The sequence below is a fragment of the Gallinula chloropus genome (assembly GCF_964237585.1).
Source record: "Gallinula chloropus genome assembly, chromosome: Z".
NCBI lineage: Eukaryota > Metazoa > Chordata > Aves > Gruiformes > Rallidae > Gallinula > Gallinula chloropus.
In genome coordinates, this window is record NC_140089.1 from 43461585 (window position 1) to 43478591 (window position 17007).

Genomic DNA, 17007 nt, shown 5'->3' on the forward strand with positions numbered 1-17007 from the left:
AAACAAATGCCATTCAAAAATAATTTACAAATAATACAGCTACAGAAACAACACCCAAGAACACAGAAACTATCTTCACCTTGCAAACACTATCTGAATGGGTAAGAAAATTAAACTGTGGGTTATCAACCCACAATAATTTTCAAGTTACACCTCTCCTTGAGTTTGCCTGCCTACCTTCTGTAAGGGTAAATCTCACATATTCTTTGCTTTTTTTTTTTTTTTTCTTCCTAAAAGGAAGTCTAAAACCAAAGCTCCCTGGCTTAGATCAAACTCTCCCACTTTTCATCAGTTCATCCTGTTCTTCCCCACTAAGAGAGAAATAATAAAATCAAGTCTGATCTACATAAGTAACGTGGGCAAAAAAGATATCACAACAATACAGTGCTTTTAGACTTGGAGAATACCTGGAGCTCAAAACTGTGTTAGTAAACAAGTGTAGGTTGTATGGACCCCTGGTTTTCTTCAGGGAAGCTTTCCACAGTATTCTGCTATGAGCTGCCCTTGTTTTCAGCAAACTGTGCGTCATTTCAAGGCTTTTGCAGCAAGCGATAAGACACTGAAACAGTTTTTTCAGTTACAGTTTTCCCATGAAATTCAAGAGAACAGCCACGTAACTCAATGCAGAGTGTGATTTTCAGTTTTGTTCATTTGATGAAATGCAGCAGAAGCACTTGTGATGTCCGTGTGAATATCAACAAGGCCAACAGGAACTTTCCATACCAAACTTGTCAGTGGAAAACACTGCCCACCAGAGAACTGCAAGACCTTGTTCTTTTTGAAGTAAATGATTGTTCAGCAGAGAAAAATGATCATTTAAATGAAATATTTCAGCTTGGCATTACACCCGTCATCAACTTCACAAGTGTATTGTCTTAATTTTTCTTCTCTTTTTTCCTGAGTCTAGTCTCTGGCACCATCTTAACCTACAGCCAAATTTTCAAACTCAGTAGCACATTATTAAGGTCTCCCTTCCTACTACACATTGCTCAGGAGCAGCTACCACACAGAAATACATCACCATGTATCATTATCACCTTTTAGAGAAATCAAGGAAGCAGAAACACAGCAGAAGTCATCAATCCATGATACCATCAGCCAAACATGACCATATAATAAATGCTTTTTATTCCCAAGAGGGGTTGAAAGGTTTGACCAAAAGTATGCTTGGCATACAGAGGGATATACAGTGCAACAAGAGGGCGACTACAGGACACCAGCCTAGGACTTAAGCAGAGCTTGCTTTCACCAGCCTTCATAGACCAAACACTATGGTTAGACTCCATATAATACATATATAGGAAGATATATGTATTTATGTACCTACAGGGGCACCACCAGCAATGGCAGAGGTTTGAGTGGAACAACTACACATGTACTGCTACACCGGTACTGGAGCCATGCAGCCCTGTTCCCTTGGGGTTGCAAGAACAGGTGCCACTGGAGAGCTTTGGAGCTGTGTTTTCCTGAACCAGTTTGAAAGCTTACTCTCAACAGAATTTGAAAATCTTATGCCTAAAAATATAAACAACCCCCAAAAAAGAAACAAAAACCCTACACACACAAACACACAAAAACACACAAACCCAAATAATCAATACCAGAATCCAATTCTTAAAAAAGGGTTACTGTGCAGGACATCTGAGGGATTACTCAGTAGTGCCACAAGAGGACACTCTTAAACCGCATTTCTTTAATGAGGGCTATCACTGTACAAGTAATTTTGTATTTAGTGGTAAGCAGAGATTTCTGTTCCGCAGCAAACCAAAAGACAAGGAGAGGTTTTTGTTTTCACTAAATCTTGCTTAATCTCAGTGTCTAGGTAGTAAAAAAATCAATAACATTTGTTATTTTATATTGCTATAAAATTTTTGGCACATCTGATATCTGCAGCCCTTCATGTAATCTGCAGAAGCTTTTATTCTTACAGCTTTTTTCTAGTACTGTTCTTATATCTTTTATCTCGAAGTATGTAATTATTCTAGCCTTTGGTTGCAAGATTATTAGAAACTTGTTATTTCCATATCTGTAAAGGTATGGTAGCAGTACTCGTACATTTTCTTTAACCGCTCAAAGCAACTAGGAAGTTACACTTTTTTTTTTTTTTAAAAAAAGAATTGCTTAGGAATTACTTTTCTATAAACATAAAACCAGGTTTACAAAATTATCAGTAGTATTAAAATTATTAAAATAACTCCATGTCATTGCTTGGTCATTATTTCAGTAACATTGGGTGCAAGTTTTCTAGGGAGAGAATAATTAGAGCCAGGAAAATAATTGGAGTATGTGAATTATACTTTAAAAACACCTGAGTTGATGTAACCCAGTCATCAGTTTGGAACAAAAGGAAAACAAATACATCAATTGCCTTGCTTCATTATAATAAACTCCGTTGGAACAAGTGCTTACAACAAACAGATGTAGAGTTTACTTCTATCTTGCTCATTATATGGTTCTGTGTTCTGTGGCCTGAACAAGAATTTTAAAAAGTTAAGTGATTAATTAGTTTCTTTATACATATGGTTTAACAATAAAGAGATTAGAATTGATAGAATTTAAGATACGTGGCCGTGCTGTTTATATTTGAGACAAACATGTTTCGTACATAACCATTTTAATGTTGTCATGGAGTTGAATGATACTGTTAACCAAGCTGAGTAGGACTTTAACACCTTTATTGTGATGATCAGTTGCTTTGGGGGAGGAGAGGAACTTCACATTGTTATTTAAAGCCATAAAATTGCACTTGGAGGCTATGGTCTCCACCATAGCAGCAATTACATGGATGCAGGAGACCACCATTGCCTTTCTCTTGACCAATGTGGCCAGCTCTGAGATATGTAAGTCTTAATTAAGCCCTTCACATCTGTTTGCTGATTGTTGTTCAGCTGATGTGGTACTACCAAAACAGCTTTTCCCACAACACCCGTTATCTCCTGCCTGACCCATTACAGCATTTCCAACAGGTTGTTGGACCACACTGTCACCATACCCAGGAAGGAGTTGGATAAAGAAAACATGAAGAAACTCATAATAGAATATTCAGAGGTCTTTACACTTCTGAAGATACTCAGTTTATAGCTGAGAATAATGTAAGACATTGTCTGCTACAGGAACAGCCTCATGTTCACAAGCCCTGGTCCTTATGGGGGTCTTCAATCGACTGGCAATATTGCAATGACAGAACAACAGCAGGGCACAAGCAATCCAGGAGACTCCTGAAATGTACTGATAGTAACTTCCTTCTCCAAGTGCTACAGGAGCCAACAAGGAGTGATTTGTATGGAATGTGAAGTTCAAGGGCATCCTTGGCTGCATGAAATGGTCTACTAGTTCAAGACCCCCAAGGCAACAAGCCTACTATCCTAGATTTCAGGGAAGCAGACTTTGGCCTCTTCATGAGTTTTCTTGGAAGACTGCCATGGGACAAAGCTCTGGAGGGAAGAGAGGCCCAAGATAACTGGTTAGTGTTCAAGGATCACCTCCTCCAAGCTCAGGTGTGATACTTCCCATCAAAGAGGAAGTCAGGTAAAAATGCCCAGAGGCCTGCATGGATGAACAAGGGATTACTGGTCAAACTCAAAGGCAAAAAGGAACCCTACAGAGGGTGAAAGCAAGGGCAGGTAGCCTGAATGTTATGGTTCAGCCCCAGCCAACAGCTCAGCCCCAGCCAGTAGCTCAGCACCACATGCGCTCGCTCACCCCTCCCCCAGTGGGACGCTGGGGAGAAATGGACAAAAACAATGACAAGGTTGGAGTAAGGACAATTTACTGACACAGCCCAACAGAACCTGTGACAGAATACACAAACAGTGATAACACAAAGCGTTTATAGACCCACCAACCAACCAGATGTTCAGCCCACACTCAAACTGCCCCAGAGCCACATGGACTCTCCCTCCCTAACTAGCCCCCTTTTATGGGGAGCATGACATCACATGGTATAGAAAACACCCCTGGCCAACTCAGCTCGTCTGGGCTGGCTCCTTGTGAAGATTAAGTCTATCCTAGTCAAAACCAGAACAGAGTAATACAGAGAAATTGTACAAGCATTCAGGGATCAGGTTAGGAAACTAAAGCCATGATAGAATTAAATCGGGTTAGACACATCAAGGGCAACAAGAAAAAACTTCTTTAAGTACATCGGTGATAAAAGAAAGACATAAGAACATGGAGGGGGGGGGGGGGTGTCCCCTAGAATTAAATGGGAGAAGGCTGGGGAACTCTACAAATTTTTTACCTCCGTCTTCACCTCTAGTCACACGGCCCAAGTCACAGAAGGCAGACAGGGACTGGCAAAATTAAGAACTGCTCACTGTAGGAGATGATCAGATTCAAGAATAGCTAAGAAGCCTGAAGGTGCACAGACCTGATGACATGCATTGCTGGGTTCTGAGGCAAATAAAGTGGTTAACCCACTGTCCATCATATTTGTGAAGCCCTGGCAGTCTAGTGAAGTTCCCACTGACTGGAAAAGGGGAAACATAACCCCCATTTATAAAGGGAAAAGAGAAAGACCTGTGGAACTACAGGCTGGTCAGTCTTATATCTGTGCCTGGCTAAGATCATACTCAGGCACATTGGAAATAAGGAGGAGATTGGTGGCAGCCAACACAGTTTCACTAAGGGCAAATCATGCCTGAAAAATTTAGTTGCCTTATATGATGGGGGTTACAGTATTGGTGGTTAAGGGAAAGTGACAGACATCACCTACCTGGATTTGTGCAAAGCATTTGACACTGTCCTGCATGACATCCTTCTCTCTAATTTAGAGTGGCAAGAATTTGACAGGTGGACCACTCAGTGGGTGAGGAAATGGCTGGACAGTTGCACTCAAAGCCTTGCGGTCAACAGCTCAATGTCCAAGTGGAGATCTGTGATGTGTAGCTTTCCTCAGAGGTCAGTATTGGGACTGACACTGTTTAACATCCTTGCTGGCAACAGGAACAATAGGACTGAGTGGACCCTTGGCAAGTTTGCCAACCATGCCAACCTGTGTGGTGCATTTGACACACAAGATTGAAAGGATATCATCCAGAGGGACCTAGACAGGCTTTAGAGGTGAGCCCATGTGAACTGTGTGAAGTTCAACAAGGCCAAGTGCAAGGTTCTTCATATGGGTTGGCACAATCCCAAGCACAACTGAGAGGAGAATGAAATGAGGGCAGCCTTGAGGAGGACTTGGGGTGTTGAGTGGTGTAAAGCTCAACATGAGTCAGCAATATGTGCTTACAGCCCAGAAAGCCAACCATATTCTGGACTGCATCAAAACCAGCATCACCAGCTGGTCAAGTGAAGGGATTCTGCCCTTCTACTCTACTCTCATGAGACCCCACCTGGACTACTGTATCCAGCTCTGAGGTCCCCAGTACAAGAGAGATGTTGAGCTGTTAGACCAAGTCCAGGGAAGGGCCACAAAGATGATCAGAGGGCTGGAGCATCTCTCCAATGGAGACAGCTGCAACTGTTGGGTTGGTTCAGCCTAGAGAAGAGAAGGTTCAGAGACCTCATTGTAGCCTTCCAGTACCTAAATGGGGGCTACAGCAAAGCTGCAGAGGGACTGTTTATCAAGGTGTGTAGTGATAGGAAAAGTGGTAAAACTGAAGGAGGGTAGATCTTGATTGGATGTTATGAAGAAATTCTTCCTTGTGAAGGTGGTGAGGCAGTGGCACAGGTTGTGCAGAGAAGCTGTGGCTGCGCCTTCCCTGGCAGTGTTCAAGGCCAGGTTGGATGGGCAACCTGGTCCAGTTGAAGGTGTTCCAGCTCCTATGTCAGGAGATTGGACCTAGGTGATCTTTGAAAGGTTCCTTCATACCCAAACTAGTCTGAGATTCTACGATTCTCTTTTCTTCTGTTTCTTTTATAACCTACATATAAGCTGAACACTTATATAAATGTGACTACAAATAGGATTACACTCCTTGCTTTGTCTATTCTTGAATGAAGTCAAACCACCGTAATTCTCAAGACTTTCTGATGTATGTCCACTGTTGAAAATGTTTTACCTAGATGTGAAGTCTGATTTATTAATGCTGTCACTATTACACAATTTTAAATTTGTTGCATTCCTTTTTCTAAGTTATTATTTCATGATTAGTATCTCCAGCCTTTGAGCAGGGAATATATCGTGATTTCACAGTTCTGCCAATTGATTTTTGCTAAATACCCTTTTCAGTGTCCTGCCAAGGGAGTCTTGGTAACTCCAGAAGTCAATATGCATAAATTCAGATGTTACTCACAGTCTCCCACAGAGCCAAAATCTTTGAAAGAGATGCTATGGTATTTTATAAATGCCCTGAGATTGCTGGATCAAAGTATTATTTGCTATGTGGGTAGATTTTCACCAAGTGTGTGAGGATGGGAAGTGCTGCAGTGCAAATCACAAGAAATTTTTCAGCACATAGTACACAGGAATCAGCTGTACATGTTCTACAGTTCAGGAGTATTATGGGTCAGAGTAGTGCTGAATTAAAAAATAGGATAGCAAAGAAACTCAGAGGTGTCTCTGTAATGTCATTCAATTGCTTTCAGAAACATCCCCTTCAGTGTAAAAGCTGTGCTTTTTGTAAATAACTGGGCGGCTGGAAAGGAAATAGCATTTTCCATACATGTCAGAAATGTTCCTGCCCTGTTCCTGACTGTCACTGCCACAGCTGCCCTGTTCTGTAGGCTGGGCTGGTCAAACTTGCAGGTGGCCGTGGCCGTTGCTGGTGCATGCAGCCTGGGTGCGGGACTGTAGGGTGAGGATGCAGGTGGGGACCCGCGCCCCTGGTGAGGCTGTGGTGCCAGCCTGGCCCTGGCATAGTTCTGCAACCTCCCTGGTGCCTCTGTGGGAAGAGTCTGCCCATGCATTTTAGGAAGTTCTGCAGCCATCAGGCCCCACCTTATCCCAGAGCATTTCTGGTGGTGTGTTCGGGGGGCTACACAGGGCTCTGCAGTGGTTAGAGAAGTGGTAGGGAGCTGGGTATGCAGAGACTGCTGGGGACAGAGAGGCTGGACAGAGCTCTGGGCTATGCTGAAGATCAGTGTAATGGTTTGGAGGCCAGGGGTGTGTATTAAATTTGCACATGAGAGATGGAAAAGGGAGCAAAGCTTGGGGAGTGAGGATTTTGAGATGACTAATGCTGTGCTTTGGGGAATATAGTTGCCTAAGTCAGAATATAGCAAAGGAGACTGATCAGAAGGACAATATGCATCATGAAGGAGGAAGACATAAGTGCCTGTGTGGCCTCCACACTCCTTTCCCACTCAGACATGCCACTTGTGACAAGAAAGGCACTGCACAGATAGTGACAGATCAGTACATTCTCTGCATACCCATACCATGTCATGTTCTTTACAGAAAAGTTGGTTTATCTCATATATGAGGTTCCAAAAGGATTTTTGGGGAAAGCAAAGTTTGGGGGAAAAGGCAGTGGGAAAGAAGGGAAGAGGATTTCCCAACCAAGGCCTGGAAAATTGTGGGGATAGTATAATTACAGAATCACACAGAACAGCAGGATTGCAAAGGACCTCGAAAGATCATCTAGTCCAACCCCCCTGACAGAGCAGGATGCCCCAGAGCAGGCTGCACAGGACAGTATCCAGGTGGATTTTGAATATCCCCACAGAAGGAGACTCCACAACCTCTGGGCAGCCTGTTCCAGTGCTCTGTCACCCTCACAGTAAAGAAGTTCCTCCTCATGTCTAGGTGGAACTTCCTATATTCAAGTTTGTGCCCATTGCCTCTTGTCCTGTCACTGGGTGCTACTGAAAAAGACTGACTCCATCCTCCTGACACCCACCCATCAAGAATTTATAAGCACTGGTCTCAAAGGGAGTAGAGTTTGTAGTATTTTTGGTGGGCTATCCCAACAATACAACTCAGCTATTCTGGCTAACAGTAGGTTTATTCCAAAAAAGTAGTAGGTTGAAATAACAAGAACAGGTAGGCCACTATGAAGGGAAGCTGACTCAAACTATTTTTCATGATCAGATGACATTCATTATGTTTTTTGCCACTTTAGTACAGTGCAGACATCTCCTTACATCACTTTTGTTGTTGCCTGTAGACGTGTCAGACTGTAAATCACATGGGCCATCACAGGATGTCAGACTAAAATCGCATGGGCCATCAGCTAGGTAAAATGAGTAAAGGAATGGTGGTGGTCACAAGGAAATCATGAGATGCTCTGCTACTGAGTGGCTGTATACCTACTGAATGAGGATTATAGCTGTTGACTTAGATCTCAAGAACAAGACTTAAGCAAATTTTGTGCGCAAACACTTTTTGGATTTGACTTTGCAGTAGTCCTTTTTTGCTCCTCACACCTGAAGTGTATCTCATTATGTCCACCCAGCTCTGTGTGAAGAGGAATCTGAAGGTTTCATCTGAGAAAAGCAGGTAACACATTAGGTGACCCTTCAGCTTTTATTGACAGGTTCATTGCAACAGGAGTTAATTTAAATATACCTGCAGGCTCGCAAAACTTCTCTTTAGGAAACTATTCTGTGCATAATATTTAAATCAGAAAATATTTTTAAGTGGTTTTAAAACCAGACTTTTCAGAAGACATTACGTACAGTGGGTATTTTTATTACAGATTCTAAGTAAGTTGTATAGGTTTGCAACTGAGAGGCTTTCCATGTTCTTCTGTCTACAGGTCTTTCCAGTAATACTTGCCCTATTCAATCAGTACAGTTAATTATGCTTCAACCAAAGAAATGTAACCTATTTCACTTCAATTTCTTAAACCAATTAAGTTCTCTTCATCTTTTGCATCTAACAATTAGTAGATGGTATTTGTTCATCGGGATAGGGATGAAGATTCTAGGGGCTACTCTGCTTCCCTCAGGGATCTGCCACTTTGTAAGCTCAGCAAACACATCTGCATTGAAAATAAAAGCAAGCTCATGTGGGAAACATCAGAATGCAACAAGCAGAATAGGTAATTTTTCATGCATGTTTCATCTGTATTTTTATAACCATTTTTGCATTCCTCCATTACATGATTGTGAAGCAGAAATGAATGCCTTACTCTTCTTCATTGGGATGCAGAAACACTGAGTGCAGATGGTTACAGCAGGAAAACCTTTGTAATAGAAGTTATGCCACAGCTTGAAATTCCCTCTGCATCATTAAGCATCACTTCATAGGGACAGTGTTTTCTAAGTGGGGTCTACAAGACTCGTAAAGGGCAATCTGTGACCCTCTCTAACAGCACAAGACAGAATTGCTGCAGGGAGTTGATCTGGCTGAGGTGAATAGCAACAACTTGCCCTAAAATAAAAACACTTGCAAGCAGGACACCTTCAAAGGGTCAAAGCAGCACCTACAAATTTCTGAGGATAAGGCTGATGAAGGATTTGCCTTTGTAGAGAGGCAAAATGAAACATGACATAGGATTAAAGTCATGTTGCATGGCATTTAGCAGCAGTGTCTCAGAGAGCTTTTCCACATAACACATAGCTATAAGAAAATCCATGCCAACAGAAGGGACAATTTCTTCCTTTGGGATTTAAATAAACCACACACACACACACACAAAAAAAAAAAAAAAAAAAAAAAAAAACCTAAACAAAAAAGATGAGAAATGCACCTTGACTTCCAGATTAAGTTTCTTGCATTCCAGGGCTTGTGATCTCCAGTTTGGCCAGCACATTTCTAAGAGTTGTTATTATTTTAGTGTATTTTTAAGTAACATTATTCAGAAAGAATTAATGACAAAAGCAGAGTATTTACCCAAAGTACACATATTATTTGTCTAAACCATGGTAAATATTAAGAATGGAAACAATGTTGAGGAGGACAACAACATTGTATTCTTGTGTTAAAAGATGGAATGCAGCTACATTTGCAGGCAGCATTATAGCCTACACTGTTCTGACTGAATAGGTAGACCTGCCTGTACTGTATAGTCCTGGGCCTTTAAATATCACATTTCTGGAGATTTCATTTAGATTTTTGGCACCTTCTACACTTTCTAAATATGTCTGCCTCTAAATGTTTTATGTGCTCAAGAAGTATCCTTGGTTTCTTTGTATTAGCTAACAAAAATGTTGCTTCTTGGCCTCTTGGCAGACTGCATGTTTCTTACCAGATGCCTTTTGCACCGCCTGAGGTCCAAACCCACCTAATGTAAGCAAGCTCCATCCAAAAGCTGCATGGCTTTGCCTGCACAACACTCTGGCCAGACCTGCCGACCAAAAAAGTTGCAACCATATGACTGCAGCCAGGGCCTGACTTTAAAACCAGGCTTCTCAGTTTGTGTGGTATGTGTAGTAGTTTTATTTTGTGGCAAACTCAAGACTGTGACTAACTTTGATGTGGTAACTCGGCAAACCTTTATGCTTTTGGTTAGTGCATCTGAAGCCATGTTAATAACATCTCATTTTAAAGGGCTCAGTGCTTCTCCAGTTGATGAATTAAAACAAAAAAGTAAACAAAATTTTAAGTCCTAAGAAATCTGTGTTATACAGAGTTATATACTAACTAATTCTCAACAAAAACTACCATTTACAAAACAACTTTCATCATAAGAACAGTCATAACTACAGGAAGCTTGTCTCCAGTGTATTTTTATTAGGGATTCCTGCCATCATATCAACATACAAAACAATCAGGATGTTGACATATAGAAATGTGAAATTCACTGTACAAAGATAAGGCTCGAGTTACAGGTATATTTTCCCCTTAGTCTCCATGAAATAAAACCATTTTTAATTCTTCCCAGAGTTGTGTTTATAAATGTTAGACAAACCACAAAATAGATTTCAAGTACATAACATTTTACAATATAATCCAAGCACAGACAAATACACAATACTGTTACCTATAGATGCTCCATAATCCAAGTCTGTCATCCTCACCAATAAAATCTTAGACTGCTGCTCTCTGAATATGCCCGGCCATATCCTTCTGTGTGTAGTATGTGGTCCTGGCCTTTAAGCTTTAGGACTTTCATGACTTCCAGCTAAATTACTTTGGTAGACCTGACAATATCAGAAAGGAAGGGAAGATTTTTGAAAGACCAGACCTGGATGTATGCACATTTTTAGTAAAGGCATGTGCACACACACACTTGCACATAATCCCACATAAAACCCCTCTGCACTGCATGGTTTCGGAGAATATATTCTCTTGCAAATCAGCTGTTCTCTGATAGAGTTAGATCAAGCGTAACAATACTCCTACTTACGGAATGTTGTAATTTACAGGGACAAAACTGTACTTCAGAGCACAGGATCTAACTTTTTCTCTTTTTTTTTTCAATAATTATCAGACTTTTACGGGAGCCTGTATGGAACCATGTCTCTCCATAGTCCAGCAGGATGCCAGCTCTCACAACCTCCACCACTCAAAATGCCTTTTCTGACACCTTTGTTTAGAAACAATGCATAATTTCCCGTTAAGGCCAAATGTCTATTTTAGTTCACTCTCCGTTTCTATTAGGCTGAATGATTATTAACTCATGGGAAAGGATCATTTAGCTGCAAGTAACACAAGAAGGAATAGACATCAAGTAACTAATCAATAACGATTCTTCTGGGGAACAGAATGGCAAGGACAAAGAAAGATGAGAAAGAAAGTAGATGTTTAAACTTGGCCTTTGTTGGTTGGGAAATGAATAGTAATCCAAGAGTTTTCAACTGTAAAAGGAACTCCTAAGCCCTGTAACTGTTTCGTCCTTTAAAAACTAGCAAAGATTATAAGGGAAGGAGAAATCCTCTAAGGACACTGCTATTTTCAAACTAGACATTTGCAAAGGCTTACATGAGAAAACCAAGCAAAACCAGTTCTCTGATATTGAAACTAAAGGAATTTATTCAGTTAGAATTAGAGATGTGGCTAGAATGTGTTAAATGCACATCTAATAAAACAGCCTCAAGTATGTCTCCAATTCATAAATCTCTAAGCAGGAGAAAGACTCTGAGGCCAGAACCAGAGTTCCCTAGTTTAAATACGAAATACATCTGCACTAAAGTCAGGACAGGGAAAAAGAATAAAAACTTTCCCCTCTTAAATACAGCCTCTATGGTACATTTAAGGGCCTTCAACTGGTCTCAGCGTGGACAAGATTTTACTTAAGTATATTCACTAAGCTATATTGGAATACCTTCAGATACAGAAATCCATGTCACATGAAACAGAATTTGATCATGTAACTGGGCTCGTAATAACAGGGAAAGAGGGTAAGTGTGCTGCTACATGTGAAAGGAAGCATAGTATGCAGAGAAAATATGTTGTCTTAGAGATTAATAATAATGGGCATTAAGGATGGAGATGCATCTCTTAAAAGTGTTTAAGCCTTTAACTGTGAGTCAGTAGAACTGTACAGCCTAATGCTTTGCTTTTGAAAAGGAATATATTTTTCTTCACTTATCAGTTTTACAAGTAGGTTACTCACCTACTGATTTAGCTAGGGTTTTGGCTTTTTTTTTTCTGTTGTTTTTTTTTTCATGTTTTTTTTCTATTTTTTTTCTTTTTTTTTCTTTTTATTTCTACTATTATCTTCTTCCATGTTATGTACAATAATCTACATTTAGACTGAAGACTCACTTTCTCCCAAACGTACTTGGACTATCTTGTAGACACTTTCTACAGCACTGATAAAATGTAAGATAACCTGACAAGTAAGGGGAAGGATCATTACTTTCAGTTCTGCTCACTTCCCCAAGCTTTACATGTGTACCTTTCAGAAATTCTTACGCATACTTGGTGTCCATTCACCTCCCCCAGGCAGCCCCTACTGAACTTGAGTGAACTTTCGATATAATCCCCAAATCACACTCCCTTTGTATAGAGCTATATTAAACTCACTCATTCTCCAGCCAGTAGTTTAAAAACAAATCATTGCTAAAACACTAAAAACACCCTACATGCCCTTGTGCATTATTCTTCCCAATTTGTACATTTAAATAATATTGGAAGTTGACTTTTGCTAAAAATTTACCAAAATATTTTAAACACATAAAAATGTAAAAAACCAAACAAACAGAAAAACAAACCAAAAAACAAAAACCCAGCATAAACATTGCTTGTATAGGCATTGGTTAGAAGAGATTGCTGCACTAAGGAGTATATTCAAAAAAGTTTTTCTTTCAGTGTCACTGGATTTAGTGTCATGGATTGAAAGGTTAAGGACGGTAAAACTTATTGCGACCCCATTTAATGTGATGTAAAAGGCGAGCAGGGAGTCTGAAATGCAATAAAAATAAAGCTTTTTTTTGGTTACTGGATGGTGACTGCATAAGCCTGTAACTAAAGGGGCAATTTAAGTATGTAAAGAGAACTTCAGAACCTGAAGAGTCAGTAACAAACTGGTTATGAAGACAGCTACTGACTGATGGCCCCAGGGGCTTTATGGAAAGCTGGCACTAACTGAAATTTTGAATATAGCCCTTAGTCGTTATCATATTTATTTAAAATTTAAAAGCTGCCCAGCACGTCACGAATGAAGTTGATTTTGCAAGCCACCCACTGCCTAAGGGGGCAGTAATATTCAATATGAAACTGCTGAAACTCCGGTGTCTGACGGATTTCATGCAGAAAAGAGATTTGAAGGTCCGACTCCAAGAGAACAAGGAGAAGAGGGAACACAAACAACAACAGTCCAAGGCCTACAAGAAGAAGTCTGGAGAAACTCTTCACAAATGCATTCACCTCTATGTTGCCCATTAGAAAGTCATAGCTCCACCTCAGCGCTCTCCGAGCTTCTTTCAGTTCTTCCTCCTCTGCAATCAAAAATGCATTTTCATCTGCTTCCAGTTCCTCAAATGAATCTGTATCATCTTTCTCATTCTCTACTCTTGGACAGGTATCAAAGAGCATGTCAATCTCTTCATCAATAGGGGTGGGCAGCAAGCTGGCACTAGGGTTGTATGCCAGTTCCGAGATGGTTAAAGGTTCCTCTTTCATCTTCTCTTCCTGTTCAGTGGCAAGATCAACATTCTCCCCAGTGTCATTAACTGGGGAGCTAGAGCTCACAGGTACTGAAATCTCATCTTCCTTTGGCAGTTGGATACCTGAAAAAAAAAGAGATCAAAACAGTGATCCTAAATTTCTGCCTTCCTGGTGGCAAGCCTCAGCTTTCCAACAGGACGTAATAGACTGGAAAGAAGATTCTGCAATCAATTCGTGTATTGAAAACAGACCATTTACAATTAGCAAAAAATGGATAAACTTTTTAAAGGCTCCAGAGGAGGTCAACAAGTTTTACAACACTGCAGTACGCCAGATCTGCTTAACTTTGTCTGATGCAGCTATTAATGGTATAGTACAAAACAGAACAGCTTGATTTCTACTGGCAATCAGACTTCTCCTATAAATGAATACCTACAGCGTGTGTGAATCTGTGCTATTCGGTGTGCAATAATAGTAGTAATAACAACCACCACCACCTCCACACACACCCCTTTGTTTCTTTGAGATGAATAAGAAAGTGATAAGATAAAGGCTGAGGTTGGGAACTTTTAATAGTGCATTACATTAAAAAGTGACAATAAATGATCATGATAAACTCATATAATCAGCAGAGATGATAAAATGAGTAAAGCTGACATACAGCATGAGGATTAGATATCACTGAAATCAAATGACAAGGCCTCAGCTCTTCAAAAAGGTCCCTCTCCTCTCATGTCTCACTTTTCTTTCAGTCATCTTTTTACTCTTCATACTCAAAGTCTCTTTTCTCCTTCACCTTTAAGTTTCTCTATCCCTTGCAAAGGAGTCTTTCTTAGCCTTCACCAGTGTGCTTCTTTCTTGATCCCACACTCTGCCCAAGCTCTCTTCTCTCAAAACTTACTACCCTCTTCCCCGTAAGTCTGGAAAAAAAAAAATCTAGGTGCTTTGCAGCTGCATCAACACTGTAGTGACTGCTATATGTTACAGGAGTGGAAAGGAGAACTCAAAGTGATGGGAAAACAGTTCTTTAATTTTCTCCATGTCCAACACTCATTGACATCATCAGATGTCATCTGTGTGCAAAAGGAACAGACCACTCACAGCAATGTATGACAACTCTTAGCATTTCTTGTGTAATGTTGGGTAACTCTCCATTCTCTACTAATGGCTAATCCAAATGCAACAGATAGAAAAAGGGTATAGCAGCTAAAATCAATACAAAGTTACATGACTTGTCCAACAAGTAACTCAAGAAATTAATGCCAAAGTACTATTTATAATTCATAGTAGCCCAGTTCTTTGATTTCAGCAAAAGATCGCTGAAAAAGAGAGTGAACTGACATCGTCAAAGATTCATTCCAGTTTTAGCGCAGTAAAGGTTAAGGGTCAGACACTTATTATTCTGCATTAGTCCTGTATTATTATGGAAAAACAAATAATCAGAAAAGCAAGACATCTCCAGTGCTAATTACATTAGATATCTAATGGTTTTCAGTGTGAAGTGGAAGGGTTTCAGCAAGCTCTTAGAAATTTTTTTCTACAAGATATAAGAAATGAGAGAAAACCTCCACTTCAAACCCACCCACATTAAATCACTCCTTGAACAAGCTAATTTGCTCCTTACCTGGCAAGACAACTTCTAGATACCCCTTTTAGTATACTCCCCACCTTACTAAAGCACATCAGCTATTAAAATGAATTTTGCCTTTTAAGTCTTCAAAATGGCCCAGAAAGATCTCTCCCCCTGTAATCTGTTATTTTTTCCTGCTCTCTAGGAGAAAACACTTGCCATGCCTCTAGATGAGGTTTCACATTCTGGCCAAATCAACCAAAATGACGATTTCTGGTTCCTCTCATCTCATCCCTGAGCAAGCTGGCTTGTAAAGCTAACCTAGGAAAACAAATGTTTTTCTGCCGGGGTTAGCTCTCTGATGGTCAAGCTTCCTGAACCGACTCATCAGATGCTCTCATGAGCACAGTGAGTTACATGGATGGAGAAAGAGCAAGAGTGCTCCTTGCACCGGAACCTGGCCAACAGATCCGCACAGCTGAACTGAAACCTCATCCGCAATAACAAAAATGCAAGTCTCCTCATTAGCTTAACTTGACTGCCTAACTAATAATTCCTTGCCTCAACTAGCCTGTCCTCTCCTACCATTTGAGACATTCATCACATTTCAGCCTGAAACTGGTTTTGTGCTGGAACTTTCTGTCTACAATAGCCTTTGCATTAGGAAACACACTTGCCACAGTCATCAAGAGAAGCATGCAAACTGACTGAAACAAGGCACAAGAGTATACGAAATCTAACAGGTGAGAGCAGATCTGGGAGAGGACCTCTCTCCTGAACATGGCAACAGCAGGTAATGCTGGATCATCAAGCCACGCTCTGAGTCACTTGAGAATGCACGTATCTAGATACACGAGTACTATCATTTGATTTCCAAACGTGCTTTTCACTTTCTCTTAATAGGAGTAAAAGCTAAGTTGAGCCACTTTCTTAGGGACCTCCATATGGATTAGAGGATCTAATTTTAACCTCCCAAATTTGAGAATCCTGGCCACAGGGCTCTCTATACCTGCTTAGATGCAAGGTCAGTACTGTATCTTCATGTTTCTCATCATAGAGAGGACAGCTGCAGCCACTGCAAAGAAAGGTCACCCTAGTTTATGATTTTCTGAGTCTTCTCTCCTTCCCCAGAGTAAATTCCAGAACGAATAACATACATAGTGAACATAAGCAAGAAAGATCATATTAACTTTCATTAAAAATGCATTTTTCTCAAATAGCTGGCAAATTTCTGACTTTGTGATTAACCTGTAGATAGAGGACAGCAGAGGAATCTTTTCAGATCAATGTCTTCTGAATGTGTGGTAGTGAAATTGGAATGTGTCACAGTTCAAAAGCATACATCAACAAACAGTCCACTACATAGTTTGTGTGGGTAGCAAGAATTTTCAGCTGGCTTTTGTGTTATTAAAACACACTAAAGCAAAGTAATTGCAACCAAATCCAAGTGTAAATAAATAACATTTTAATATTCAAAACTGAAAATTCAGAATGGGAATTAATTGCTGCTGTTGCAAGTTCATTTGATATTTGAAAAAATAAATATATAAAGCTG

General features: G+C 40.3%; 1 protein-coding gene across 1 annotated transcript in view; it reads right to left on the reverse strand.

Annotated features, from left to right (window-relative positions):
* Window positions 1-12001: 12001 nt before the first annotated feature.
* Window positions 12002-17007, reverse strand: part of FRMD3 (FERM domain containing 3) — a 147747-nt gene continuing 142741 nt past the window's right edge. Inside the window, exon 14 of the mRNA XM_084278938.1 lies at window positions 12002-14004. Coding sequence (XP_084135064.1) covers window positions 13409-14004 — 596 coding nt within the window. The 3' untranslated portion in view covers window positions 12002-13408. The remainder of the gene's footprint in view (window positions 14005-17007) is intronic.